Consider the following 27,775-nt stretch of genomic DNA (forward strand, 5'->3'; position numbering starts at 1 on the left):
AAACATTTTTGAGCTCTCAATACAGTCATCCCATTTTAAGGAAGAAGCCCAGTAAGCCCTTACAATTCCCTATCTCTTTCAAACCACGGCACAACGAAAACCGTGAAAGCAAATTTAGGAGATCTTGGCAGAGCAGCCTGAGAATGACTATGGGACTTCAGGGCTTTCATCAAACATTCTGGCTTTGAAGCACGAACATGGGGAAGCTTTTGCCTTTCGGAAAGGGCAGAAGACCTGGTGTTTTAAGTTTGTACACCCCTTAGCAGTGGGAAGGGTGTGCAACACTCCAAGAGCCTCTTGCTTCACTGATTTGAAGCTTTTCATGACACTGAGGCCTACCAGCTTACGGTACTACACCGGGGGGAGTCCTCATTTAATTGTATTTGGGGTAGTTTGCCTTTCCAGCAAAATCCCGAGCCGCCTGAGTGGCTGGGTATGGATAAAAGCAGCATGCTGGAAGCTGGAATCAGGAACAGGCTGCTCGCTGGGGCTCTGGGGGAAGCCGGGGATCCCAACGAGGCAGCTACCCGTGCCTCCAGACGGCTCCGTGCTTAACCTACATACAGACTTCGGCTAACGGGGCCGTCCGGGCGGGGGGCGGCCCGGGCACCGCCGGCGCAGCCCCAGGGGGAGCGGCGGGGCCCGCGGCGGCGGGGCGAGGCCCCCGGCCCTTCCCAGGCCGCTCCCGCGGCTCCTGGGGGCCGGAGCGGGGCAGGGCGCGGCCCGCGAGCTGCCCTCTCCCCCTCCCCACCGCCCGGCCCCGGCCCGGGGGGGATGTATACGTACAGATGTATAGCCTGAATGGGAAGGGAGGGCGGAGACCGCGGCGGGGGGGGGGCGCCCGGCCCCCAGCGGCCTCCCTGCACCTGCCTGGCCGGCTCCACCGCGCCGAGGGCCGGGCCCCGGCGGGCTGGCGTGGGCGAGGGGCGCTCAGGGCCTGGCGGACAGGAGGGGACGGGGAATGAGGGGGATCGGGCTCCCTCGGGGGGCGGGCTCGGCGGCGGGCGGCGCGGGCTGAGGGAAGGGGCTCCCTCAGTGTGTGTGTGTGTGGGGGGGCCTCAGTGTGTGTGGGGGGGGGTGGGGGGGTGGTCCCTCAGTGTGTGTGTGGGGGGGTGGGGGGGTGGTCCCTCAGTGTGTGTGTGTGGGGGGGGGGGTCCCTCAGTGTGTGTGTGGGGGGGGGGGGGTCCCTCAGTGTGTGTGTGGGGGGGGGGGGTCCCTCAGTGTGTGTGTGTGGGGGGGGGGTCCCTCAGTGTGTGTGGGGGGGGGGGTCCCTCAGTGTGTGTGGGGGGGGGGGTCCCTCAGTGTGTGTGTGGGGGGGGGGGTCCCTCAGTGTGTGTGTGTGGGGGGGGGGGTGGTCCCTCAGTGTGTGTGTGTGGGGGGGTCCCTCAGTGTGTGTGTGTGTGGGGGGGGGGTCCCTCAGTGTGTGTGTGGGGGGGGGGTCCCTCAGTGTGTGTGTGGGGGTGTGGGGGTGGTCCCTCAGTGTGTGTGTGGGGGGGGGGGGTCCCTCAGTGTGTGTGTGTGGGGGGGGTCCCTCAGTGTGTGTGTGGGGGGGGGGGTCCCTCAGTGTGTGTGTGGGGGGGGGGGGTCCCTCAGTGTGTGTGTGTGTGTGGGGGTGGTCCCTCAGTGTGTGTGTGTGTGTGGGGGGGTCCCTCAGTGTGTGTGTGTGTGGGGGGTGTCCCTCAGTGTGTGTGGGGGGGGGGGTCCCTCAGTGTGTGTGGGGGGGGGGGTCCCTCAGTGTGTGGGGGGGGGGGGGTCCCTCAGTGTGTGTGGGGGGGGGGGGTCCCTCAGTGGGGGCGGGTGGGGTGGGGGGGGAGGCTCTCAGTGTGTGTGTGTGTGGGGGGGGGCTCCCTCGGGGGGATGGGGGGCTCCACTCGGGGGGGGCGGCTCCCTCGGGGCGGGGGGGGGGGGGGGGGGGGGGGGCGGGGAGGAGGGCTCCCTCAGGGCCCGGCGGCGAGCGGAGCGGGCTGAGGTAAGGGGCTCCCTCAGGGCCCGGCGGCGCTCCCTCAGGGCCCGGCGGCGGGCGGCGCGGGCTGAGGGGCCGGGCCGGGGCCCTACCTGCACGGCGGCCTCCAGCTTGCCCTCGAAGGTGAAGTCGATGAGGTCGGGCTTGAGGCAGAGTCCGTAGTTGAGGGGGGACACGTCGGCGGGCAGCCGCTCGAAGGGCCGCTTCTCCGGCATGGCGAGGCGGCGGCAGGGGGTGCGGGGCTGCGCCCCCCCGCGGCGGGGCGGCGGGGGAGGGAGCGGCGAGGGGCGGGAGCGGGAAGGTTTCCTGCCGGCGGCGCGGCGGCCCTGCACCGGCACACCGAGAGAGCGGGCGGGCGGGCGAGCGGCGGCAGCGGCGGCGGAGGAGGAGGAGGAGGGAGGGGCGGGGGCGCGCGCGCGCTCCCGGCACGAGGTGGCCGGTGAGGGGAGGGGGGGGGGGGGAGTGAGAGAGAGGAGGAACGGCGCGTGCGCGTGCGCGCGGCGGCGGCGCCACGCGGCCGCGCACGTAGAAAGCGGCGCGAGCGCGTTGCGTAAGCGGCGCGGGGGACTGCGCGTGCGCCCCGCCCCGCCCCGCCCCGCGCGGCCGGTGGTGCGGGGAGCGGGGAGAGCGCGGCGCCTGGGCGCGTGCACCGAACGGGGCCCCGGGGCGGCGGGGGGGCGGGCGGGGCTGGTGTCATTGAGAGGGTGTCGTGTCATACCGTGCGCTCCAGTAACGGGGCACCCCGGTAACGGGTACCCCAGCTGGGGGAGGTCTTGGCACCCGCACCCCAGTAACGGGGCACCAGGCCTGGGAGGTCACAGCAGGGTGCACCCCGGTAATGGGGGCTCCTGGTGCACGTGTTGCAGAGGAGGTGGGCACGGTGTACCGGGCCACGGGGGGCTGGCACCGTGCACCCCCGTAACGGGGCCCCTCTGCCCGGGGGGGGCTGGCACGGTGCACCCCGTTAACGGGAGCTCGCAGTGCACCCCATTAAGGTGCTCCGCAGGGGGCAAGAAGCTGGGGGGGGCTCCCGGTGCCCCACGGTGGGGGGGTCCATCCCGGAGCCAGGACCCTCGCTCAGGCCTGGGGCACAGCGGGGCAGCCCCCCCCCCCCGGGCCTCACACAGCACCCATGGGTGCAGCTGGGGCTGGGAGGCCCTCGGAGGCTGCTTGGCCCCGTGTCCTCCGGGATACGCCATTGCCACTGGGTGCCATCGTGCCGGTGGCAGCTCCGGCGGTGCCAGGGCCGCACGTGCGGAATTCCGGCACATCCCAGGCGCTGCCGCTGGCTCCCGGCCACCCCTGGTGCGGGGGACTGTGGGCGGGGGGGGTGTCTGTCTCTTCACCCCGATAACAAGCAACATGATGAGGAAACGGCCTCGCATCACACCGCGGGAGGTTTATATCAGATATTAGGAAAAAAATATTACTTTTTTTTCATGGAAAGGACTGCCAAGCCCTGGCACCAGCTGCCCAGGGAGGCAGTGGAGTCGCCATCCCTGGAGGTGTTTAAAAACCGGGTGGATGCGGAGCGGAGCGCCGCGGTTTGGGAATGGGCTGGGCAGTGCTGGGAGAGTAGTTGGACTTGATGATCTCCAAGGTCTTTCCCAACCTAAACAGCTCTCTCATTCTGTATGGTTGGTTTTTTTAATTTTCCCTAGTGCTGAGCACCTGGCAAGTACCCTGTGTGCGCACCGGGTTTTTCCCAGCTTGCCCATCACCCTGTCCCATCCTGGGAGCACCCGCTGGGCACTGTGCAGCATCTGGCCCTTGGATCTGGAGGACACGGGTCACTTTCTCCCTGGCTTCGGTCACATCTGCGCTCCCCAGCTCCAGGTAAGGCAGCCGCTGCGCACGGAGCGTGGGGTATCGCTAACCTCCAGCCTTAAAAAATCATGGGATCAGCTGAAACCTCCCAGAATTTGCAGTAAAGATACAACAACGTGCGGATGTGGAGTAGAGACAAGGTGTCCTCTACTCCAGGCTTGCTTCACCTGCCCGGACAGCTGCGTGGCGTTGCTTTTCTCCCTACTCCAGGCTAACAGCCACCTTCCTCCTCCTCCCCGTGCACGAACTGCAGCACCAAGGTGCAACCTGGGTGTTGTGGGGCTCCCAGTAGAACCTTCCTGGCCAGGCTGGTGTTCTCCTCAGCCAAAAAACCTTGGAAGCGCATGAGCAGGATGAGGTTTCTCTGCCATTTCCCATGGCCAAGCAGCCCACCCTGGGGTCCCCTGGGGTCCCCGTGCTGCAGAGCATCACTGAGGCTTGTGGAAGATGCTATGTAAGGAATCTGTCTTAAAAAGTGATGTACACAATACAGCCAGAGTATTTACAGGGTAATAGATGTCCCAAGTGGGTGATGTCAGATGGCTGTTTGGGTTTGTGACAAACACCAGCAGGAAGTTTAAAAATGCTTCATAAAGACTTTATATGGGGGAAAAGAAAAAAAAAGGGCGAAAAAAACTGAATTCCTCTGGAAGAGGGGAGCTGGCGGCCACAGTGGCTTTCCCTGCATCCAGCCCTGCTCTCTGCCCTGGGATCTGCCATGGCAATGTGAGATCCCGCAACTCAGTTGCTGCCTCCTGCCTGGCTCTGTGGTGCCGGGCACGGACCTGGCTCAATCCCGGACCCCTGAAGGGACGCACCCTGCATCCATGTGTGCCACAGCCTCCCTCGTTTCAAGAAGGACATGCAGCTCGCAGAGGCAGGAAGGATCATTCATCACCTTCCACCGCTACAGGCTGTGATTGCTCCTTTTTTTTTTCTCCCCCCTGCCCCAACTCCCCGAAGAGATTTTATTTTTTCTAAAAGTGGTACCTTGCTGTTTAGAACACAAGTTAGCGCCAAGCGAGAGAGGGATTTGCTGAGACCCAGAACAGCGCAGAGAAAGTACAGACCGCTCTTAGCGCGTTGTTATAAAAACCAAATGGGTGATGAGCCTGGGTTCAGCTGGGGCTTCTGCGGGGCCGCATTGTGCTGGAGAGCCCGGAGGAGAGAAAGGGAGACAAGGAAACAGCCAGAGCCACGCGGGGGGTTCAGGCAGCTGCCGCCCTCCCCTTGCTCCTGCCGCTGTCCCCTCCCAGTGCCTTGGTAGGGCACGAAGCCCCGTGGGGCACACAGACCAGCCGTGGGGTGTTGGCTCTGCGGGGGAACACGTCGGTGCTGGGACGTAGGGATGGAGAAAGTTTTGTGGTTGCTGCGGCGAGCTCACGCCTGCGATGCTGGTGGGATGCTAGGGCGAAAGTCCCGTCACCCCGCAGCGAGGGAAGGTCTAAAACGGGGACCCCACGGTTCAGCCCACACTGGGGGGACCCTCCGTGCGTGGTTTGCAGCCAGGTTAGATGGGGCAGAGCTCAGCCCGGCCGTGCCACCCTGGGGATACTCTGAAGCCACCGTGGCAAGAAGCCCAGCCACGCTGGGAGCCCTGCTGGAGCAAAAAGCCGTTCACCTCCTGCCTTGCTCCCGCTTTCCATGCCCGGGCACAGCTAGTGGCCACGGGGGGCTCTCCCCAGCAGAGCCACCGGGCGGGCAGCAAGGTCAGGGGCAGGATAAACCTATTCCTGGAGCAGAGCTGCTCGCAGTGCAGGAGGGTGACCAGGGGATTGTCTCCTCTGAGCTTTAATTCCCGTCCCCGCTGGCTGTATGGGGTGCTGGGTGCCCTCCTGGTGTGTGCCCGGTGCTGGGGGCAGCGAGCGGGCTCGGTGGTCCCACCGGCCGCAAGGGCTGGCGCTTGGCAAAACGCTCCGGGTGCCTTCTGCGGCTGCTGGTCCGCGCTTGAGATATTGTTAGATGACAGATGCTGCTGTCAGCAAGAATCCAGCAAGAAAGAAAGGAAGAAAGGGGGAGCCTCCACCGAGAAAGCCGGGGGGAAGCCACCTCCTCCGCCGTGTCCTGATCAAACCGGGTTCTCCTGCAGTGCCAGACTGGGGAGGGCCTGGGGACACATGGATGGGGTGGGAGCCAGGAGCTGTAATTAGCCCAGAGACTCTGCAGCCACCAACCGCTGCCAGTGCACCATTTTAATTAGGAAAACAAGGCGGGGGGGGGGAAGGAGGGGGGAAGAAAAGAAAAAGAATGGTCCCCGGAGAGGCTTTTCTTCTCTCTTTTGCTGGAGTTTTTGCCGGGAGTGGGAGCAGCCGGAGGGCACCGGCTAATCCTGCCTCACAGGTCTGGGCCGGCGGCTTAGGGCAGGAATCTCTGGTATTCGGGAGCACAAGGGACAACAGCACTGGAAGCTGCAAAGTGGCTCCTGGGGCCTCTTGCTCTGCTGTTCCCAGGAGGTTGGGAAGTGTTTTACATCATTTCCCCCTCTCGCTGCATGGGGATGCGTGCGTGCAGGGCTGCCCATCGCCCTCCTGCCTCGCCACCTGCCTGGGGTGCATTGCACCAGGATGGAGGCAAATGTGGCCGAGCCCCTGCCTGGGGCTGGCAGGGACAGCTCAGCTTTGGGCGGGTGCTGAGCACATCCCACTTCTGCTGCTGCTCACTCCAAATCCCAGCCCTGGTCCTGCTCTCCCATGAGGCAAATCCCTGCGCGATGGTTTTGCAAAGGGAAGGTCACACGTGGGTTGGTGGCACCGTCATGTGGCATCTCCAGAGGTCACTGCTGCTGGGCGAGCCCTGGCCTGAACCGCAGTGGCAGGGATGCTCCGGGGCCGTGGTCCCCAGCAGCCCCCCCACGGTGAGGATGTGGCCCCCTGAAACGGCTGCCCATGGTGGCTAAACCAGCTGAGATGGCATCGCAGGGCAGCTCAGCAGCTGGGAAAGCCAGCTGGGCTGGGAAAATCCAGTCCCACGAGTCCTGAGCCGTGGGAAAGTGCCAGGGCCATGGGGTGCTGGGGCTGGTGACTCAGCCCCAACTGCCCTGGGACCAGCTCGGTGGCCCTGGGGCTTCAGCCCTGTTTTTCAGCAGGGAAACAGGCTCCAGTGCTCCTGCCAGGGGTGCAGCGGGGAGGATCCCCCCTCTCCCATTTTGGCCCCCTTCTGAGCATCACAGCAGACTTCCAGAGCCACCGCCACTGCTGCAGATGCAACCGCCCCCCCTCCATGTGCCCGGCTCCCCCTGTACCCCCCAGCACAGCTCCGAAGGGCCGCTCCCGGCTCTCCACACTGCCTCCAGCACAGATAACAGCGTGGGCTGGGATCAACGGTCTCAGGCGCAGCAGAGCCGTCACTACACATTAACCAGCTGTCCGATGGAGCAACGCTTCCCCATCGCCAAGATCAACAGTCCCCACAGCAAACTGGGAGCCCAGCCAGGTGCCGCCAGCCCAGCCCAGAGCCTCCCAACAAGCCCCCCACTCCCCTGGGGCCACCCCGGGCTTTGCACCCTCATGTGGGTTTGTCTTTGGGTCAGCAAGATGGACCAAGGCCTCATCCTGCAGCTGTGGGCAGGTGCTGAGCATCCCTGGGGGTGGCCTTGGGGCTGCCCGAGCCGGAATTTCAAGGGAAAGGGTTTTGGGGATGAGCGTGGGTTGGTTTAGGTTGGCTTGAGGGAGTCAGTGCTGCACCCCCAGAGCTGCTGCAGCGTGGTATGGGGGGGCTGTCCCATGGGGCCTCAGAGCCCCCCAAGCCCCCTGAGCCCCCCACCCACAGCCCCCAGTGCTGCTGCAGTGCCAAGGCATCAGGCCCCCATTGCTGCTGTGCCCAGAGCCAAGCTGGGCTCCTAGAGGGCCCTGCAGGTCCCCGAGGGGGCTGGGGGGCTCTGCAAGCCCCCGGGTGGTGCTGAGGGAGATGCACAGGTCCCCGGGGGGGCCCTGCAGGCTCCCGGGTTGGGGGGTGCGCAGGCCCCAAGGGAGGCCCTGCAGGTCCGCGGGGCGGCTGGGGAGCTCTGCAGGTCCCCGGGGGGACTGGGGGTCCTGACATCCGCCGGGCGATGCGGAGGGTCCCTCGCCTGCCACGTCCCCCACCCCCTTTCCCGGCGCACGCCGCAGGCCACCCCTCCCCCCCCCCCCGCACACTGCACCACGCACCGCGGGCCCCGCGCCGCGCGCTGGGGCGGAGCCTCCCCCGGCCCCGCCCCCTCCGCAGCCGGTGGAATTTTCCACCCGGCGCCGCGGGCTCCCGCTCGGCCCCCCCTTGAGCGCGCGGGCCCCCCGGGCCCCGCCCCTCCCCGCCCCTGTCCCGGCGGGCAGCGCGGCTGAAAGATGGCGGCCGCCATGAAGGCGGGCCTGGGTCGGCTGGGCCTGCGGGTGTGTTGGCAGGTGGGGACCGGGAACGGGGCTGGGGGACCGGCGGGGGGGCCGAGGGGGGCGGCCTGGGGCGGCCGAAGAGCCACGGGATGAGGGATGTGGGGGGCACAGGGCCGAAAGAATATGGGGCGGGCCATGGGACGAGGAGGGCTACAAGTAATGGCGTTAGGTGCGTTTACAGCTGCTCTGTGTCTGGGAGGTGCGAAGAGCAATAAAGATGCTGGTGGTGTTTCCTGGCCGTTGAGCTAACACCCCCGCTTTGTTATTTTTCTTCCTTAGGCTGCGGAGTCTGTGCTCCGTCCTGCTGGAGCAGCTTCGGCCTGTCTTGTTGTCCCAGTGAGAACGAAGAAGCGATATTTTGTCCCCGAATGGGCCAGAGAACCGTCCCCTAAAGCGAAAGAGAAGAGACTCAAGGCTTTGGCGAAAGTACTTCCTGAGGAACGTGTAGAACGGACTTTCTACCTGGCTTCCACAGGTGGTAGAAAGGCTGCTTTGGTCTCTTCTCAAGGGCAAAACTAGTGCCAAGTAGCAGCATGGAGCAGTTAGCCTAAGCGGTGTGGCCATGGTGACAGAGTGCCTTTCTGCAGTAGACTGAATTACACACTGCCTCCTGGTAGGGCTAGTAGCTGCCCTGCTTTACCTCAGAAGTGTGTCAAGCTGTTGGCCCCTGCGTCCCTGGGGACAAGGAGTAGCAAGGGGGGGGTCACGTTCCCCGCTGCTGAATGTGTTTAATCCTCCTATCCTGGGCTGTGTGGAAGGGGAGAGCAGATAGCAGACACCTGTCACTGCTGACAAGCTGTGTTAGACCAACAATTGTGTGCTCAAATTTCATCTTACAAACATTATCAGGGTAGAATCCTGCTGCTCCAGCCCCCAGAAGTCAGGGTGCTGCTTCTTTGTTTCTTTTGTGTTGCTGTTTCTGAGCCCCCTCCTGAGCTTTCTTCTCTCTCATGCAGCTGATATTATAGACCCGTACATCCCTCCTGAGGGCGATGCCCGCTTGACCTCCCTATCCAAAGATGGGCTTAAGCAAAAGATGGAGAAGATGAAGCAGACCGCTGTCTCCCAGCTAGCGTACGTACCTTCTTTTTAATTAGTCTGTGGTGCAGAAGTTTTGCTCGGTTCTGTCAGGCAGTGGTGAGGTGGTGTGTTTTGTTCTCTACCCACTTCTTCCATTGTTGCTGTTGTACCACTTCATGGGGAATCCCAGATGTGAGAATGACCGCGAGGCACCTGTACTGGCACAAACGGATACAGCGTGCAGTCATTTCCTTGAGGATTCTTTGGGTTTGTGGCACTATGTGTTGTGAGCACCGAGCGGTTATGTCTTAGTGGGGAGTTTCCTGTCTCGGTTGCTCCCTGGTAAAAGCTGGCCTTGAAGATTACTGTCATCATCTGAAACGTACAAGATGGTTCCAAGTTGTTCTCTACTCACTGTAGAGCTTTTCTTGTCTTTTCAGTCTGCGGAAGATAAAAGATCATGATCCAGATTTCAGCACTAAAACCTTCCCAGAGAAGGCACAGGAGATATTTATTGAAGCTCACAATTGCCTGGCAAAGTAAGACCTCTTCTCTGATGTGGTTATATGGGGCCTGCTTCCGTTTGCTGATACGCTCTGGTTTCTTCCTTGTCTTTCTAATCCTTATACCTCCCCTGCAACAAGTACTTTATTTTCTTCTGCCCCCATCTCTGTGAAGAGTAGCGTGTTGGAGGTTTGATTAGTTCCCACTCTTGATAATGAAAAGCAGGTTGCAGAAAATTCGTCTTGGCTCGACCTGCAGAGGAGATGAGCTGTTGCAGCACTGGTGTTATCAGCGGGTGAGTGGGTGGTTGGTGCTGTTCAGGATCATGCTGCAGGGGATTGTTTGGGTATGAAATGATATTCCACTGGCTTGCTCCACTTTCCAGTAATAGAACAGATTTCAAAACTGCATCACTCTTGGTTACAATTCCAAACATCAGTAAAACATTTAGGTCACAAACTGGCTTCTCAAGGATGTTGTGTCTTTCCCTGAAGTCTTGTCAACTAGCTTGCATTCGTGTTTTGATTTTGTGCCGAGATCACAGCTGAGAATTGCACTTTTTCTGTTTTGCCAGTAGATTGTGTGTCTTCTGGGGAAGCAGGAATTTGTGAGTAAGCCTCTTCGCAACATCTGTATTCAAGTAACTGGATGTGTTTCACTTGCAGTTTTAACAAGCAGAAACTTCACTCCCTGGTGACAGAGCGCTGCTACCCAGTAAGTGTTTATCTGGACCTAGCGTGTCCTTGATCTCTTCCATGTTCTTTAAGGCTCTCTAAACCTGATTATCTCTCTTTTTATCTGGATATGATAAAGACAGAGCTGGGAGGGAAAGCACAAGCCTAAGTAATAGCTAGCGAATACATGCTTCGTGGTATATAGTAGTTTGCTTATCATTCAAGTCACATCCTATTTAAGTTGGTGCTTATTTTTTGTCTTTATAGGAAATGGTCCGTGGGAACAGGTACAAGACCATCCGGTGGAGTTTTGTGGAGTCACTGGAGCCTCCAAGGGTGGTTCATATTCGATGTGACAGCATCGTGAATCGAGGCAACCTGTACGGCCAGGTGACAGTGCGGATGCACACGCGGCAGGTACGTCCCCTTGTGCCCCTTGCATTTCCCAGCTGACTCCAACCTGCTGCCAGCCCAACATAGATTCTTGGCTCTTTTTACAGATTTTGGCAATCTATGACCGCTTTGGGCGGCTGATGTATGGTGGGGAGCAGGTGCCCAAGGACGTTTTGGAGTATGTCGTGTTTGAGAAATACTTGGTCAACCCATACGGCACATGGAGGATGCACGGCAAGATTGTTCCGGAGTGGGCTCCACCGAAGGGCCCCATTATTAAGGTAATGCCACCAGGAAAAGACACCAGCATGGCCTGTGGCTGTGAAACACAGGTCCCTAGTTAATTCTGGACAAAACCAAAGCTGAGCTTCCTGCAATGGGAAGGTGGTGGATTAATCTGCAAGCAGATGTATTTATTCATGGGGTGTTATCAGCCTCTAGCACCTGGAAGCTGTAGCAGGAGGCTGGGGGTATTTTATATGTATGTGATAATTTAGGGGGTAACTGCTCCCTGTACACAGCCTGGCAAAGTGCTGCAGGTGCTCTGTCTTCCTGTGTTACTAAAAACAGCTCCTAGAGAGGAAGGAGGTGAGAACTGTAGTGTAGTACGAGGCCTGTCATCTCATTCCCCCGCTGTGTCCTCCCCCGTGCTGCCGCCATCTGGTCATCTTCCTGTGCAAGGCCTTTGCACTGCCAGATCCCCTGCTCACCCTTTCTCATGCTCTGTAACGCAAAAAATTCCTGTTACAGCAGTTCAGAGCTGCTCGTGTGTCATGCTGATTCTGTTCCGTGCTTTTTCAGACGGTGATGATTCCTGGCCCAACCTTGAATCCCTCACAAGAGTATGAAGAAATGAAGTGAGAATTGCCAGAGCCTGTGCAGACAGCCTCGAGTGAAGAAGTGGAGAATGTCTGCGGAGGTAGCGGGTTGGATACGGCTGTGCCTTTCCAGTGAGCAGTCAACAAATGAAGTGGCTTCAGAAATGAATTCAAGTCCCTGAGAAGTTGTCGTTAAAGGAGCAAGAGGGGCTTGGAAGGGGAGTTCAGAGCTCTGGGAAGAGCTTTACTCTGTCCAAGAAGACTTAGTGTGCTGCAGCTTAACTCCCTTGTTTCTGTAAAGACAAGAAGTCTGTTCTCTTTGGGACTGCTCTCTAGGCTAACCTCTGTCCTGAACTTGCATTGTGCGAGCCCTTGGCAGCAGAAGTCTGTCCAGACATAAAATATTTGGCACTTCCATGGGAAATGCCAGAGACCTGGTGGGCTTTCGTTAAAACTTGCAGCAGTAGGTGTTGGCACTTTCTTTTCCTGTCCTCTTTCCCTCTTTGTACTGATTCCCAGGCTTCTTTTTTTTTAAACAGAAAAAAGGGAAGAGCAACCAGCACACTTTAAATCAAATTCTCTTGGGTGGGAACTGCAATTGGACTCCTGCTGAATGGGTGCTTGTTAGTGGCCATGCTCCCCAAAGGGGCTGCAGCACAGCACCAATAATTCAATAATAAAACGTTTACTCCTAAGGTCAGCGTTTTGTGTCAACCACTGCCTTTTTGAAAGGCAGCATTTCTCGTAGCTGATGGGGTTTGGTGCCTTCCTTATAGATGCTCATGAATGCAGCGATGGCGTGGTGTTAGTGAGTGGCTGGCACCATCCTGTGGACATGATGACACTAGCATCAGGTCCCCTGGTTTTGGTGGCTGTGTGGGTCGAGGAAAACATGTACGCAGAGGTTTACCTTTTTCTGGGACTGGGAGTAAGCCAGTGAGTGCTGATCTGTTACTGCTCTGTGTTGCTCAGTATTTAGTTCTAGTCACAGAGCACCATATTCAATAGGCGTCGCATAACAAAGCTTTTTCTTTTTCAACTTTGGCTTGCTTTTTAACCAGTCATTTTCCAGAGATTGTAAGAGTTAAGTAAGTTTTCTTTTTCTTCTTCCTTGACAGAGATTTTACAGGGTGTGCTGTAAAAGGGTTATGGCTCCTTATGCTTGCAGAGTTGTTCAGTGTTTCTTGTGATGTTCTTTTGAAAGGGCAGAATATCATCTTCATGCTCTGTTAGGAGAGGAGCCAGCGATGGAATCCCTTTCATCTTTTTGGAAATCAGAGGGGTGTCACAATCTGTCTGCCTTTCCTGAAAGAACCTACTATATTGAGCCTTCTGCCTACGCTTCATTCATGAGCTGAAGAGAGATGCTCCAGCATGTGCGAGCAGGGCTAGGAGCTAAAATAAATTAGTGTGAGCTGCCTGGTTTGTGTCTGGTGTGACTCAGGCAGCTCACAAGCAGGTATGGACGCGACTCCTCAACCAGCACCTACAGACAAGGTTCTTCAGCTTTGGCTCTGAATGAAAAGAGCGTGTTTTCCGGTGGAGTGACCGGCTTTGCTGGGAGAACGGCCTTTCCTGCCAGTCTAGCAGCATTTGGCTCCCCATCTCCTCTGCCAATATTCAGACCGTTGCATCTAAACCACTACTGTTCCTGGGTTTCCTTTACAGCCTCGCTGCTTTCTGTTGCACCTCTTCCTTGAGCATGTTTAGTATCTTACCCACACCCCATAAATCAGCCACTAAGCATGCGCTCTGTAGATAACACTTTTTATTTTCTGTATGTACATTTACTTACACGATTGGATGGTCGTTTGACGTTCAGCGCTGAAGACCACAGACAACAGCAACACCACTTTCTAAGGAGAGTGGAAGTAAGGGACAAAAGAACGGCAGGACAAGCATGAGCCCCAGCCTTGCGTGGAGATCAGAGGGAGAGCCAAAACCTTCACTTCAGCTGTCTCTTTATTTGCTTCCATCTAAGTGGAGCAGAGGGACAAATCTGGGGAGACTGGAGGCTTTGTTGTTTCCCAGCCGCTGCCTTCCTGATCCTGAGGCTTTCCCCATGCGTGTGGCTGCATCCCTTCCCTCCTGCATTTGTGAGTGGGCAGGCTGGAGTAATGGCAAACCTGGGAGCCTTGTCTGATGCTCTGGAGGTCGTAGTGCCTCCATGGGCTCCGCACCTTCTCTGTCGTACAGGAGTCTCTTTGCATCTGCCTCAAAGGAATGGGTCTTGCCAACACAGGGAGAAGTGGAAATGTGGGACGGCAAAAGGCATCCAGCTCTTCTACAGATGGGCTGTAAAAGCGAAGGCTTGCTAGTGCCGGTGGAAATGCTGATGGGGAAAACTCTCCTGTGATGGGAAGGGGAGCCCTGGGCGTGTTTGCACACGTGCACACACAGGATGAGTGAAGAAGCCAGTAACGACAAAGTGCTTTGAAAAGTTAGTGGCATTGTTAGTTAAGACAAACATGTTAACAGCTGAGTTGCTGCAAGAATTAGAAGTGTAGCAGTGCTGTAAAGTTAGAGGAGAGGTTAGTATCAGGAATACCCATCTCAGCCTTTGTGGATGTGGAGGTTTGTAAAAGCAGAGCAGCGGGGTGGCCTGAAGTTTGGGTTTATCCCACCCGGGTCAAGCGATAGGCAAAGGCGTCTGGGAACAGAGATGGTGCTGGGCATCGCCAAAGCGCGGCGTGCAAGCGCTGGGCTGGTGGCGCTGGACCAGAACAGCAGACAGGTTTGCTTGGTGTGTGTGGAAGTCTTGTGGCTGGCTCGGTGACTTCAGAGGACTTTTAAAGGTAAATGACTTTAAGGAAGCAAAATGTGGGGCTGGCTGGGAACAACAGGTCTTTATCCCAGGCTTCAGAACTTGCCTGGACCTAGCAGCGCTTACAGAAACCACCCTGGCTTAAAATAGAGGTGACAGCAGTGCTGGGGGACATCAGCTGGGCTGCGGGAACCCTGGAAAGCTGTTTTCCTCCCCAGCTGCATTGTTTTGCTGCCCTGGTTTGACTCCCTTTGTTTCAGGGTCCAGCTTGCTGAGACTGTGGGGCTGCGTATTTCGGGGTGCCAAGCAAGCCCCTCCTCGCTGTAAACCTCCCCATGTGGTAGGAGGCTGTTGAGCTGCTGGGGAGCTCGTGGGTGAGGGTCTGTAGCCACCAAGCCGCAGCTTTGTGTCCGCTGTGCTGGTGGCAGCGAGCGAGGCTGGCGCCAGGGCTGTTCCGATGTATTTGGGTGCTGGGCTTGGACCGAGGGGACCCTGTGCTGGGCCAGGTGCCTGTAGGTGAAGGACGGATGGTGTTTGCAGGCTGCTGCCCGGCCTGAGTGTCGATGAAGGCAGATGTTAACTGTCCCCTCGCTGCGTTGGTCCCCAGGCCTGGCTGGCTGGTGGCCACTGCTGGAGCCCGCTGGGAGCGTGGCCATGCTGCTGGCTTTGGTGGCCACTTCTGTCCCCACTCAGGGAGGCACCAGCCTTCAGCTCAGGGCTTTCCATTTGTGAAAGCCGCGTCTGCAGCTGGCTGGTGGTCAGGTGGAGGGAGCTACTCGTGGTCCCATGGGCAAACGGCGGGTTTGGTTTCACTCACCCCCCTGCCTCCGTCCCGGGGGCTCATCCTGGCTCTGCCCTGCCTGCAGAGGGTCGGAGTGGGATCCACGCTCTCCACCTCCCACGGACACCTCGGAGGTTTTCCTTGTGTCTGTGCTGGTCTTGTCAGATGCTGATGGAGCCTCTTCTGCTTCCCAGGGACAAACCTGGGCTATGCTGGCGTCTGGGCTGAGGCTGCTGCCCACCGTGGGAGCTGCACTTGCTCCCCGAGGCAGTGGCTCTGCCCTGCGGCCCTGCGGGGGCTGGATGCCTGGCAGGATGCGACACAGGGGCTTGTGCTCAGCCTTGCCATCAGATATGCCCTTGGGTTTTTTCAGCAGGGCTGTTGGAGACACGGCACTAGCTCCTGCTACCAGCTTTGACTTTCCCGTTGCAGCGGGAGATGCTCTGTGCTCTCCCTGTGGGTGCATCCCTGGCTGGAAGCTTTCCTTCTCAGACGTGGTAGGCTCTGCTGCTTCCCAGGGACAAATATCAGATTTGCTGTCTGTGCTGCTGGACTTCTTGGGCAGCTCTTTCTCTGTAGAAGACTTTGGGGAGAATTCCTTTGTGCCCACACTCTCCCATGGACAGATGACCTCGTGCTCACTGCTCCCCTTCTCTGGTGGTTTGGAGGCACCTGCTTTTTGTGGTGGGAGGCTTGCCTTGCCCGGGACTGCTCCTTTCGCGAGCAGAGGTGCAGCCACCTCCCCGGAACAGATTTCTGCTTTATCGGTGGCTTCAGCTTCCTGCGCCTCCCAAGGACAGACCTCTGCCTTCAGGCTCTCCACGCTTTGGGATTTCTTTGAAGGTGATTTGGTCATGTCTGGGCTCCCAGCGCGGGGTTTTGCTGGGGGCTGCTCCGTGCCCAGGCTCTCCCAGGGACAGATTTCTGCTTTATCGGTGGCTTCGAGCTCCTGAGCCTCCCAAGGACAGACCTCTGCCTTCAGGCTCTCCACGCTCTGGGATTTCTTTGAAGGCGATTTGGGCAGATCTGGACTCCTAGCGCGGGGTTTTGCTGGGGGCTGCTCCGTGCCCAGGCTCTCCCAGGGACAGATGGATTCACGGTCTGCGCTTGATTTCTCCTTCTTTCCAGTTATTTTCTCTCTCATCTCTTTGAATAGGTCTTGACTTGTGGAAGGGCTTTTGCTGACTGCGGAGAGACCATCTCTGCCCTGTCTTGGTTTCTCTTTACTTGATGGTGGGACAGCCACCTCCCAGGGACAGATTTCTGCTTTATCGGTGGCTTCGAGCTCCTGAGCCTCCCAAGGACAGACCTCTGCCTTCAGGCTCTCCACGCTCTGGGATTTCTTTGAAGGCGATTTGGGCAGATCTGGGCTCCTGGCGTGGGGTTTTGCTGGGGGCTGCTCCGTGCACAGGCTCTCCCAGGGACAGATTTCTGCTTTATCGGTGGCTTCGAGCTCCTGCACCTCCCAAGGACAGACCTCTGCCTTCAGGCTCTCCACACTCTGGGATTTCTTTGAAGGCGATTTGGGCAGATCTGGGCTCCGGGCGCGGGGTTTTGCTGGGGGCTGCTCTGTGCTCAGGCTCTCCCAGGGACAAACGGCCTCTCGCTCGCTGCTGCCCTTCTCCAGGGATCTCTCCGGGCTGGCTAACGCTGCCTGACGTGTGATGCGCTTTTCCCCCTTTGAACTCCCCCCAGCACCCGGCTTTGCCTTTGGCTGAGCAGAGGGAGGTGCAGCCACCTCCCAGGGACAGATTTCTGCTTTATCGGTGGCTTCAGCTTCCTGCGCCTCCCAAGGACAGACCTCTGCCTTCAGGCTCTCCACGCTCTGGGATTTCTTTGAAGGCAATTTGGTCATGTCTGGGCTCCCAGTGCGGGGTTTTGCTGGGGGCTGCTCCATGCCTATGCTCTCCCAGGGACAGATGGACTCACGGTCTGCGCTTGATTTCTCCTTTTTTCCGATTATTTTCTCTCTCATCTCTTTCAATAGGTCTTGACTTGTGGAAGGGCTTTTGCTGACTGCGGAGAGACCATCTCTGCCCTGTCTTGGTTTCTCTTTACTTGATGGTGGGACAGCCACCTCCCAGGGACAGATTTCTGCTTTATCGGTGGCTTCGAGCTCCTGAGCCTCCCAAGGACAGACCTCTGCCTTCAGGCTCTCCACGCTCTGGGATTTCTTTGAAGGCGATTTGGGCAGATCTGGGCTCCTGGCGTGGGGTTTTGCTGGGGGCTGCTCCGTGCACAGGCTCTCCCAGGGACAGATTTCTGCTTTATCGGTGGCTTCGAGCTCCTGCACCTCCCAAGGACAGACCTCTGCCTTCAGGCTCTCCACACTCTGGGATTTCTTTGAAGGCGATTTGGGCAGATCTGGGCTCCGGGCGCGGGGTTTTGCTGGGGGCTGCTCTGTGCTCAGGCTCTCCCAGGGACAAACGGCCTCTCGCTCGCTGCTGCCCTTCTCCAGGGATCTCTCCGGGCTGGCTAACGCTGCCTGACGTGTGATGCGCTTTTCCCCCTTTGAACTCCCCCCAGCACCCAGCTTTGCCTTTGGCTGAGCAGAGGGAGGTGCAGCCACCTCCCAGGGACAGATTTCTGCTTTATCGGTGGCTTCAGCTTCCTGCGCCTCCCAAGGACAGACCTCTGCCTTCAGGCTCTCCACGCTCTGGGATTTCTTTGAAGGCAATTTGGTCATGTCTGGGCTCCCAGTGCGGGGTTTTGCTGGGGGCTGCTCCATGCCTATGCTCTCCCAGGGACAGATGGACTCACGGTCTGCGCTTGATTTCTCCTTTTTTCCGATTATTTTCTCTCTCATCTCTTTCAATAGGTCTTGACTTGTGGAAGGGCTTTTGCTGACTGCGGAGAGACCATCTCTGCCCTGTCTTGGTTTCTCTTTACTTGATGGTGGGACAGCCACCTCCCAGGGACAGATTTCTGCTTTATCGGTGGCTTCGAGCTCCTGAGCCTCCCAAGGACAGACCTCTGCCTTCAGGCTCTCCACGCTCTGGGATTTCTTTGAAGGCAATTTGGTCATGTCTGGGCTCCCAGCGCGGGGTTTTGCTGGGGGCTGCTCCGTGCCCAGGCTCTCCCAGGGACAGACCTCGTCCTTAATGCTCTCCACACTCTGGGATTTCTTGGACTCGGTTTTTGTGCTCTCCAGGCTTTTGCTAATGAGCTTTCCTAAGATCCCTGTGTCCCTGCACACTGGTTGATGGTCCTTGGTGTCCGTCAGCTTTGCTTTGGTATCTGCAAGTCCTCTTGATCCTGGTTTGTTTTCCCCTTTGGAAATCCCACATATGTCCTGACTCGGTCTATCCTTCCTCAGCGGAGCTGCAGGCTCTTCCCAGGGGCATATTTCTGTTGTAGCGCGTGGCTCATCCTCTGCTTCCCATGGACAAATGTTGGCCTTTTTGCTATCGATAGTTCCTGCTTGCTCGGATGATGTTTTGGGCAGAGCTGGGTGTTTTGCTGTGAGCCCCGTGCCTAGCTGCTCTGCACCTTCCCCAGGGCAGGGGGGTCCCCGCTGGCCGCTCTCCTTGGCCGTGGCTGCAGCCGTCTCTCCCGTGCTCCTCGGGGCTGCTTTGTCTGCGGAAATCCCGTTTTTCGCTTGGGAAATCTCACCATCACCCAACTTTCCTGCATTGGGTAAGGCTGTTCCTTTTTCTCTAGGACAAACTTCTGCATCGCTGTCAGCTGCTGCCACTTCCCAGGGACAAACCGAAGCCCGTGTTGGGCTCCTCGAGGTCACTTCTGGCAGCTCGGAGCTTCTGGGCGCGGGTTTCGGTGGAGGTCCCTTGCTGCTGGCGCTGCCCCAGGGCTGGCCGGCTGCTCGCAGGCTGCTCCCACTGTCCTGCGCTCTCGGCAAACCCAGGGATTTTGGTCTGACACTTTTCACCCGCTTGGCCGGCTGCTGCCTCTCTCGCTGCTGCTCAGCCCCCTCCGCGTCCCAGGGGCAGATTTCTGCTCTGATGGTCCTTCCCTGTTCCCCCGTCTCCCATGGGCAGACCACGCTGCCTGCTTTCTCCAAAGCCGCTTGTGGCAGCTCCGAGGTTTTTGCTGGCTTTTCCGTGCCCAGCTTTTCCCCCTGGTGCCGGGGGTCCCCCTCGCTGCTGCCCTTCCTCAGGGCTCTGCCCGGGTCCCAGCGCTCCCCCTCGCTCCCCTCCCAGGGGCCAGTGTCTATTTTAACGGTGGAATCTGCCTGGGTGTCCTCAGGACGGACCCCTGCCTGCCTGCCCACCATGCTGCCACGTTTCTCTGCTGCAGCCAGGGCCACCTCCACGCTCCGGCTCCTTGCAGGGACCCTCTCAGCATCCTGGGCCCCCCTGGCAATGAGGGGCTCGGGCTGGCTGCCCCCCTTCTCCAATGCCTTGGCCAGGCTCTCCTTGCCCAGTGGGATGCCGATGTCCTCCCGGGAAGCAATCGCCTGCTGGTGCAGCAAAGCTCCTTTTCTTGGTGGGACACCTGGAGCTCCCTGGGGACAAACCTCAGCCCCTGGCTTCTCAGGGGATGGGCAGGGGCTGCTTGCGGCAGGTTTTGCATGTGGCCACTCCACCTCTGTGTGGTCCCAGGGGTGGATGGACCTGCTGGCCCCCCCTTCTTTTGGTGCCATCAGTCTCACGATGGCTGCAGGACTGTCCTTGCCCAGCTCTGCCGTGGGATCCTCGGCCCCTTGCTGGGGATGGGTCTGTGCCCTCCCGCTGCCGGCCACCACCGGGGTTTCTCGGGGGTGTTCAGCTCCTTGGTGGCCAGCGCTGGGTGGGACCTTGTGCACTCCCAAAGATGGCTCCAGACCCCCACCGGCATCTGCCTCCCCCCAGGGAGCGCTGGGCTCTTCTGCCAGTGTCCCCCCATCCCCTGACCCTGGGGCTGGGCTGTCCCACTGTCCTGCCCCACCATCCCCTGAGCCCGCGGCTTCCCGAGCAGTGCCAGCGTTGTTGTTGTGCTGGCAGGGGACCACAGCCCCCTGCCGTGAGTGGGCAGGGGGCTCGCTGCCGGGCCTCTGCCGGCTCCACTCAGGGCTTTTTGCGGCGGGGTCTTGGCTGATCCCCCCAAGGGACACAACTGCTGTCTCTGCTAGGTTGGGCCTCTCCCTCCTGCTGCCCCTCTTCCTGAGGCTCCCCTCGCCCTCCCTCTTCCCCTTCAAGATGCTTTTCCCCCTGGAGCGGTTGAAGGCTTTGATGGCGAGTCCCAGACCCCGGATGGAGGACTTCTGGGAGGACAGCTTGAAGCTGGGGGGGGTGGCTGGTGTGTCACCGGGGGTCCCTGACTCTGCTGCTTCGGCAGCTTTTTCCCTTCGGCTCAGGATCTCCTCCTGGACCAGCTCCCAGGGGCAGACCTGGGCCGGGATGGAGGCTGCGGTCAGCAGCCTGCCCTTCCCCCCCTGGGGGGATGTGCACCTCGGATCTTCCTCCGCCACCCCCACCGGTGTTCCCTCCGGTTCTCCCGCCTGTGCCAGGGGTTCCGTGGGTGGCTCTGGGCTGTCCCCAGCTGGTGTGGCACGTTGCCCCAGGCTCTGGTAGCGGATGGGTGGTGGTGGGGGGGTCCTTCTCACAGCCACGCGCACCCGCCCTGGGAAGTGGGAGCTGTCGACGCTGATGCTCTTGATGGGTGCGTAGGTGACGTGTTTCTGCACCTTGCCAGGGGGGGACGTGTCCTCCTGGGAGCCCCCCTCGGTGGGGCTGGAGCCGCCTGGCAGGGAGGCACTGGGGCTTTGGGGCTTCCTGGCTTCCTCGGGGGGTCCCTGGCACGTGGGGTGCCCCGAGGCTGGGGCGGAGGGGGGGCCGGTTGGCGTGCCACTCCTCCCGTGCGGCTTGGCTGGCGGCAAGCAGGGCCTCGTCCCACGCACCGGCAACGACGCTGAGCGACTTCTGCAAGGGGGCTGCGCGGGGCAGGGGGGGCTGCCCGTGCCCTGCCAGGTTGTGGGCACTAGCTGACTTGCACACAAGTGGGGGTGGCGTCGAGGGACTCGCTGTCGGATTGCTCCAAGGCTGTCACTGCCATCATCTTCCTCCCCCCCGCCGGCTCCCCGGGGTGGCTGGAGGTGGGCGAGCCTCCCCAGGGCACCTGCGTGGGACCCTCGGTGCTGTGCGACTTGCGCAGGGCAGTGGCACGGCGCCGGGAGCCATCATCCCGCATCCGCAGGCTGGCCCCGCCGGCGTCGGGGAGCCGCTTGGCCGAGGAGCCGCGGTGTGTCGGGGTGACCCCACGCTCCCTGCTGCTGCCCCGGTGTGCCACCGCCTCGGGCAGCTCGGCGACGCGGCGCAGGATGGAGCGGCCCAGGCTGCGGCGAGAGCTGCGCTTCTTGGGGAGGTGGGGGTTGTTGGCTGCCATCCTCCACGTCTTGTGGGCCTCCAGCTGCATGTAGAGCTTCTTCAGCTCCTCCTGCGTGCCGCGGGCGGGGGGACGCGGCGGAGAGAGGGGAGAGAGGAGAGCACGTACAATGGCACCGCACGGGGGCTGCGGCTGGGGCGACCCCGCAAAACCCCAGCTTGGCCCCCTGGGCCGGGCTGTCCCCGTGTCCCCAAAGCCCCAGCGTTGCCCGTCCCTCCGGCCCGGGGGGAGCAGCAGTTTTCCCCCGCCTGTGGCAGGTGGCGGTTTGCCCTGCACCCCCTTTGCGCCCCCCCCCCCCCCCTTCTGCTTTGCATCAGGAGAAAGATCGCAAAAGGCACCTCTTACTCTGCGCGGGGCTGCATAGCTAGCGTCAAAAGAAGGTCCTGAGTGTGCCACCCACCCGAATGTCATCGGGGTCGAGACTGTGCTCGCTCCAGGCGGACGCGATGCTGCTGTTCAGGCAGGAGCCCGAGTGCCGCATGTCCAGCTCGTCCTCGTAGACCTCGGCCGCAATCTCCTCCCGCAGCGGTGAGCCGGCGTGCAGGAACTGGGGGAGGCAAGGGGGGAGCTCGCTGAGGGGGTCCCCAAAATGCCGGGGAGCCCCGTCTCCCCGAGTCCCCGGGCCGGGCGTTACCTTTGGGATGAAGAGCAGCACCAGCGTCATGGTGATGGTGCCGTGGGTGTGAGCGAAGAAGAGCAGCAGGGTCCAGTCGGGGTGCAGCGAGGGAGCCATGATGAACCTGGAAGGGGTGAGGAGGGCAGCGCCAGGTCCCACCGAGCCGCCCGCAGCCCCCCCTGCCCAGGGACCCACGCAGGGATTTGTGTCCCCCCAGCCCAGGGACCCACGCAGGGATTTGTGTTCCCCCAGCCCATGGACCCACGCAGGGATTTGTCCCCCTAGCCCAGGGACCCACGCAGGGATTTGTGTCCCCCCTGCCCAGGGACCCACGCAGGGATTTGCCGCTGCATCGCCGGGGGTGGGAGCGGGGGTTCCGGGCACCCTGGGGGTGCTGTGCCCTACCTGACCACGTGGAAGGCAGCCGAGATCATGAGCTCGTTGTGGAGCGCGATGCCCATGTAGCGAGGCTCGTGGAAGGCGGAGGGCACGGCGCGCGTGGCGTAGCACAGAAAACTGCCCCACAGCAGGAACAGCATTTCGGCTGGGGGAGAGAAACCGGGGAGCGATGCTGAGCATCCACCCCCATCACCCTGCTGCCATCACCATGTGTTCTTGGGTGGCACCGCTGGATGCTGAGCTGCAGGGAGGGTGCTGCTGCCTGCCAGGATGGGCACGTTCAGCTTGGCTGCCATCGGCACGTGCTGTGGCTGGAGCCAGGACTGGTGCAGAGCATCTTCCAGCACGGCCACTGGCACCCACTGCCTGCACAGGGTGATTCACCCTGCACCAGGGTGAGCCCTGGGGACGCTCAGGGGAGAGGGTGGGGAGCAGCTCAGGTGCCCCAGCCCTGCTTGCAGGCTCCAGGCAGATTAAATAGACAAGGAAACGAAGACAGCACATGCCACATTTACAGGACGGGGTCCTGGGGCTGTGAGGACCCCTCCAGGATGCCACGGGGGCTGGTCTCACCGATCACCATCATGTAGTCCCAGCGGTCGTGGCTGCAGATGTAGAAGTGAAGCCCGTGGGTGGTCTGGGTGCGGATCACCAGCGGGATGTTCTTGTCGGCGTTTTCCAGCATCCCGATGGTCCAGGCCGCCAGGAACCACAGCACCAGGAGCAGGATCAGCCCCAGCATCTTCAGCACCCGCCCACTCGACATGTAGTGCACCCGCTGAGCCGTGCGGGACAGGAACACCTTCAGCACCCTGCGAGGCGTGGAGGGGTGAGCCCCCAGCCCGTCCCCACCGCGCGGGTCCCAAGCACCCATCCCCCCCATCCCGGGTACCTGTACAGCTTGAGGGTGATGGTGCCATAGACGATGGTGAAGCCAAGCATGCGTACCCAGCGCAGGACGATGCAGCGGAAGATGCTCGGCTTGAAGTACAGGATGAACACCTGGGGTGGTGGGAGAGGGGGGTTGGTGGGGGGCAGGGGGCCGGGTCCTGCCTGCCGGCGGTGGGGGTGGGGGGGCAGCACAAGCCAAAGGCTCAGAAATCACCCGCTTTCGGGGCAGCCCCACTGCTGCTCTTCCCCCTTGGATCTACAGCATCCGCCCCAGCGGGAGGGAGAGGGGATTTGAGCAGGGATTAATTCCTGCAGCCAGCAGGAGAAAAGGGATTTGGTTTCCCGAGAAGGTTCATACCGCAGCTGCCCGGGGCCGTGCCAGCAAAATTAACAATTAGGTGGAGTTGTGCCCGTGCCCTGCTCAGGGCCAGCTCGACGCCCTCCCCCGGGGGGCAGCCGGCCAGGGCCAGGCTGCACAAGCTCTTAAACCCCAGCCCCGAGGTTTTCAGCCCTGGGGGCAGCTGGATACTCACCGGGAAGTAGAGGAGGAGGGAGCCAAAGAGGATGGTCTCCAGGAGGACAACTCCTGATGCCCGGATCCTCTGCGGGGACAGAGGCGTCAGGGTGCAGCCAGGAGCCTCGGCTGGTGCCCGGCAGGGATGGAGCCAGGGCACGAGGATGCCCCGGAGCGTGCCAGGCTGTGACATCCCCCTGAGTCCCCCTGAGACCCTGGGGTTTGGGCTGGGAGGGGAGCAGGGCAGGGGGGCGGCGGGCAGCGGGGATGCCGGGGATGCCTTGCCTTGCTCCGTCGGAAGTGGTAGGAGACGAGCATGCTGAGGAAGACGGCCAGCATGCAGCAGGCCTGGCAGGACAGGACAGCCGCCCGCAGCGCCCAGTCCTCCTGGATCAGGCAGGGCACATCGTCCTCACAGGTGGCACATCCCTGGCGGCAGGGCCGGCACGCCAGCCGGGACCCCCCGTCTGCCCCCGCCATGCCTGGGGACAGAGCAGCGGCCAGGTGAAATCACCACATCCCGGGGCTCGGCAGCACTTTCCCAAAGCCCGCCCCCCACAGCCCCCAACCCCAGCGCTGTAGCCATGTGCCACTGGATGAAACAGGGACCCCAGGGCTGGGTATGGCACCCACCTGCCCGGGCACCGCTGGCCACTCCGCCAGCCCCGTAGAAGCCCGGCTTGCACCGGCACAGGTACCTCCCGAGGACGAAGCCACGGCTCTCCTGGGGGACACACTGAAGGAGACAGGCTGAGATGCACGGAAGAGCGAGGGCTCATCCTGCACCCCATATGTTCCCCCCAGCCCCATGTCCCCCCTGCACCCAGGGCTCCAGCAGCCCCCAGCCTGTGGGTACCCGACTCCACACCATCCTCCCCCATGCCCAGGAGGAATCAGTGGTTAAACATTTCAGAATTAAAAACCAAAGCTTGGCCCCCAAATCCCTCCCTAAAACCTAAATGGACACCTAATGCAGCAAAGCGCACTAATCCTGCCCAGCCATGACGGCAGCGGCAGGCAGGGCATGGCCACCCTAATCCCCCGTGGCCAGATCCTGCCCCGCATGGGCCGGGCTGGCAGCTTTTCTGGGTATTGTTGTTTTCTGGAGAGATTCCCGGTGGCAAAGCCCGTCCATCCAGAGGGCATCACCCGTGGGAAAGGGAAGCTGGTGACACCTTTCTCCCTTGGGGACAGCTTTTTGCCAGCGGGGTGGGACCCTGACCCACACTGAGCTGGGGGGCTGAGGGGGTTGGGGATGCTGCCGGTTATGCCAAGCCTTGAAATGAGCTCAGGCATCACTGGGTGGGCACCGCCGAGGGGGGACTGGGGGCTGTTGGTGGGGGTGCTGTGCCCACCGGCTGCCAGGCTCCGGAGCCCGGCTGTCCCTGCGGTGCCCGGGCAGGGAGCAGCCGGGTCACACGCTGCCGCTGGCAGTGGGGAAGGAAGATTTGCACAATAAACCCCTCGGCTGCGGCACCCAGAGCAGCTGAACCAAGCAGATGGATCAGCCAGGAGAGGATAAAGCTCAGCCCAGAGGGAGGGATACGTGGCAGGGACAGCCTGGCCAGGGGGACAGGGATGGTCCCCAGCCCTGCGGTACAGGGTGCTGGGTGCCAATACCTGGGTGCTGTTGAGGTCACAGCGGTGGGTGTCCGCGAACCAGCCCGGGCCGCTGGCGCACTGGTCGATGGCCACATCCCGCAGCTCGATGTCGACCCGCACAACGCCCCTGCAGAGGGATGGGGTCAGCCCAGGGGGCTGTGTGGGGCATCCCCCCTGCCCCCCCCTCCCCACGCCCCCCACCCAGGGTGGCCGTGCCCCACCGCTGCCTCTGGGACAGACAGCAGGGGAAGGGGCAGCCGCGGGGGTGGCTGGTGTGCTGGTGCCTGGGCTACTGGGACAATGCGAGGTGCCAGCAACGTCCCTGGACCCCCGGGCAGGGGTGTCCCCCCCTTGCAGCCGTGTCTGGGGGGGCTGGAGCTGGGGCAGGGGTTTAATGCAACAAACTGGGAAATAGGAGCTGGAGTGGCCCCTGTGTGCCACCCCTCACCCTGAGGGACCCATCCTCTCCCCTGGGTGCTCCAAGGGGGACACAGCTTGGACATGGGACCGTGTCCCCGCTCTGGGACTAAACCCAGTTGCCCCCTTCCCTCCCCAGTGCCTCCCACCCCAGCTCACACAGGGGGTGCTGGGGTGCAGCTGGGACCCACCAGTCCAGGGAGACCCCCAGCCCAGCTCCCCCCGCTCCAGTGCGGCTGTGACAGGGGGCTCTGGGGGTGTCAGCCCGGGGTGGGCAGCGCGGGCACAGCCGAGGGGGGACAGGGGGCAGCTCCATGCCTGTGGATGTGCAGATACCCCCACGCGCACACGCACGGGGGATGCAGGCAGGGTGCTGACACACACCCCGCACCCTGGGGTGATGCCACCAGCTACCCCCCCAGCACGCACCCAGGGCACCCCCCAACCCTCTCTTACACCCCCCCCACAGCCCCTCCGGGTACCACTTACTTGAATTCGGGGCTGAGATCTGGCTTGAGCCCGTAGAAAGCGGAGGAGAGCGTGACCACCCAGGCAGGCAAGAACCTGCCGTCCCGGCACTCGAGGAACGGTGGGGACCACCGCACGTGGCCCGGCTCCCCCACGTAGCTGTCCCCCTGCTGCCATTTGGGGGTCTCCATGCTGCGCAGGTCATTGCTGAGCACGCGCTTGCGGAGAGGGGGGGGTTCGCTGGGACTTGAGGGCGTTGAACCACTCGTTGTCCCAGCTGAGGTTGCCGAGGCTGGGGGCGGCAGCGGAGACGTCCTGCAGCAGGATTTCACTGTCCCCCTTGGTGGCCTGCAGCATCAGCCGGGGCTTGGCGGCCAGCGGGTGGGCGTCGAGGGCGAGCACCGCCCGGCGCACCCATGGGTGCCCCTCGGCCAGGCTGCGCACCAGTGCCTGGTACCACTCCACGTCCTCGGCCACGCTGGCCTCGCGGATGTCGTTGGTCTGGAAGAGCATGTTGAGGAAGTTGGCGGCGTGGGCCAGCGCCTCCGGGGCAGCACGCAGGGCGGCACGCAGCGCCGGGGGGGGGCCGAGCCCCGCTGCCCCCGCGGGGACCCCCCGGCTGCAGTTGGCCTGGGCCAGCCGTTGCGCATCGCCCGTCTGCAGGAAAGCCAGCGCCGCCGCCGAGCCCTCGGGGTCCCCTGGCGCTCCCGGCTCCGCTGTGGGCACCCCGGAGGGTGACGGGGTTGGGGACCATCCTGCCGGCCGGGGGGGTCTCTCCGGTGGGCGCTGGGCCCCCCCCAGGATGGTGCCGTGGATCAGCACCATGCGCAAGCACCAGAGCAGCAGCCACCGCCATGGCCCCATGGCGGGGGCTCAGTCGAGCCCCCCGGCCCCCCGCGGTGCCACCGGCCGGCCCGGGAGGGGCATGGTGGGCACAGCGCCCGAGCCGGCCGGGAGCCCGCTCTGCTCCGTGGGGCCAGACTCGTGCTCTGCCGCCTGTTTTCCTCCGTGGGCGATGCCGGAGCAGACGTCAGCGGCTCCCAAACGTGTTCAGCTGCTGGCGCTGCCCGCCTGGAGCCCCCCCGCATCCACCCCCGCGCTGCCGCCTGGGCAGGTCGCGCTGCCGGGGAGCCCCCCACCCTGAGCCCCGCGGGGACCCCCCGCACCCAGGCTGGCCATGATGCAAGCACATCCTGATGGGAAGCCATGGCAACGCAGCCGGGAATTTTCCTCCCGGCATCCCCCTCCCCGCGGCCCCCTCAGCAGCTGGGGGGGCGAGGGGGGGGAAGGTCACCCGCTGGGTCCCCATATGGTCCCGGGCTTCAGTCCCCGGCCCCCCCAGCCTTAGGATGGCGATGGGGGGGGGGGGGTGTTGGCATACATGCGGGATGTCCCTGTGGGGATTGAGGGTGGGGAGTGTGGTACGGGGGGTGGGCACG

At 61.6% G+C, this 27,775-nt stretch overlaps 4 protein-coding genes and 1 long non-coding RNA gene across 5 annotated transcripts in view; 2 read left to right on the forward strand and 3 right to left on the reverse strand.

Moving 5' to 3' along the window:
- NPEPPS (aminopeptidase puromycin sensitive) overlaps positions 1-2,371 on the reverse strand; it is a 40,053-nt gene extending 37,682 nt beyond the window's left edge. The window contains exon 1 of the mRNA XM_055789831.1: positions 2,056-2,371. Within this exon, the coding sequence (XP_055645806.1) occupies positions 2,056-2,178 (123 nt within the window). The 5' untranslated portion in view covers positions 2,179-2,371. The remainder of the gene's footprint in view (positions 1-2,055) is intronic.
- A 330-nt stretch (positions 2,372-2,701) lies between these two features.
- On the forward strand, positions 2,702-4,328 carry LOC129782598 (uncharacterized). Its single transcript, XR_008744623.1, has 2 exons — positions 2,702-3,799; positions 3,947-4,328. It is a non-coding gene; the product is annotated as an uncharacterized LOC129782598 (long non-coding RNA).
- Positions 4,329-4,397: 69 nt separating this feature from the next.
- Positions 4,398-27,775, reverse strand: part of SRCIN1 (SRC kinase signaling inhibitor 1) — a 150,362-nt gene continuing 126,984 nt past the window's right edge. Inside the window, exon 22 of the transcript XR_008744618.1 lies at positions 4,398-4,426. The gene's annotated coding sequence lies outside the window, so the exon portion shown is untranslated. The remainder of the gene's footprint in view (positions 4,427-27,775) is intronic.
- MRPL45 (mitochondrial ribosomal protein L45) lies at positions 8,052-12,258 on the forward strand. The gene is made up of 8 exons (XM_055789767.1): positions 8,052-8,166; positions 8,434-8,629; positions 9,111-9,228; positions 9,615-9,713; positions 10,344-10,392; positions 10,620-10,769; positions 10,853-11,026; positions 11,547-12,258. The coding sequence occupies exons 1-8, from the start codon at positions 8,110-8,112 to the stop codon at positions 11,604-11,606; spliced, it is 903 nt and encodes a 300-aa protein (XP_055645742.1). The 5' UTR covers positions 8,052-8,109; the 3' UTR covers positions 11,607-12,258.
- On the reverse strand, positions 13,314-27,405 carry GPR179 (G protein-coupled receptor 179). Its single transcript, XM_055789772.1, is given in 14 exon segments — positions 13,314-20,836; positions 20,838-21,047; positions 21,049-21,480; positions 21,830-21,976; positions 22,064-22,169; positions 22,451-22,589; positions 23,018-23,256; positions 23,337-23,446; positions 23,869-23,937; positions 24,135-24,331; positions 24,483-24,585; positions 25,470-25,578; positions 26,358-26,572; positions 26,574-27,405. Coding segments are annotated over 14 exon segments (8,403 nt in total). The 5' UTR covers positions 27,201-27,405; the 3' UTR covers positions 13,314-15,136.

The sequence above is a fragment of the Falco peregrinus genome, chromosome 18 (assembly GCF_023634155.1).
Source record: "Falco peregrinus isolate bFalPer1 chromosome 18, bFalPer1.pri, whole genome shotgun sequence".
Lineage (NCBI taxonomy): Eukaryota > Metazoa > Chordata > Aves > Falconiformes > Falconidae > Falco > Falco peregrinus.

What these genes read in the sequence shown, in the direction of transcription:
- MRPL45 (XM_055789767.1), top strand. Translation starts at nt 8,110, where the DNA reads ATGGCGGCCGCCATGAAGGCGGGCCTGGGTCGGCTGGGCCTGCGGGTG. An exon ending in GCTCACAATTGCCTGGCAAA is followed by an intron (nt 9,714 to 10,343) that starts GTAAGACCTCTT and finishes TTTCACTTGCAG; the next exon opens with TTTTAACAAGCAGAAACTTC. An exon ending in TGACAGAGCGCTGCTACCCA is followed by an intron (nt 10,393 to 10,619) that starts GTAAGTGTTTAT and finishes TTGTCTTTATAG; the next exon opens with GAAATGGTCCGTGGGAACAG.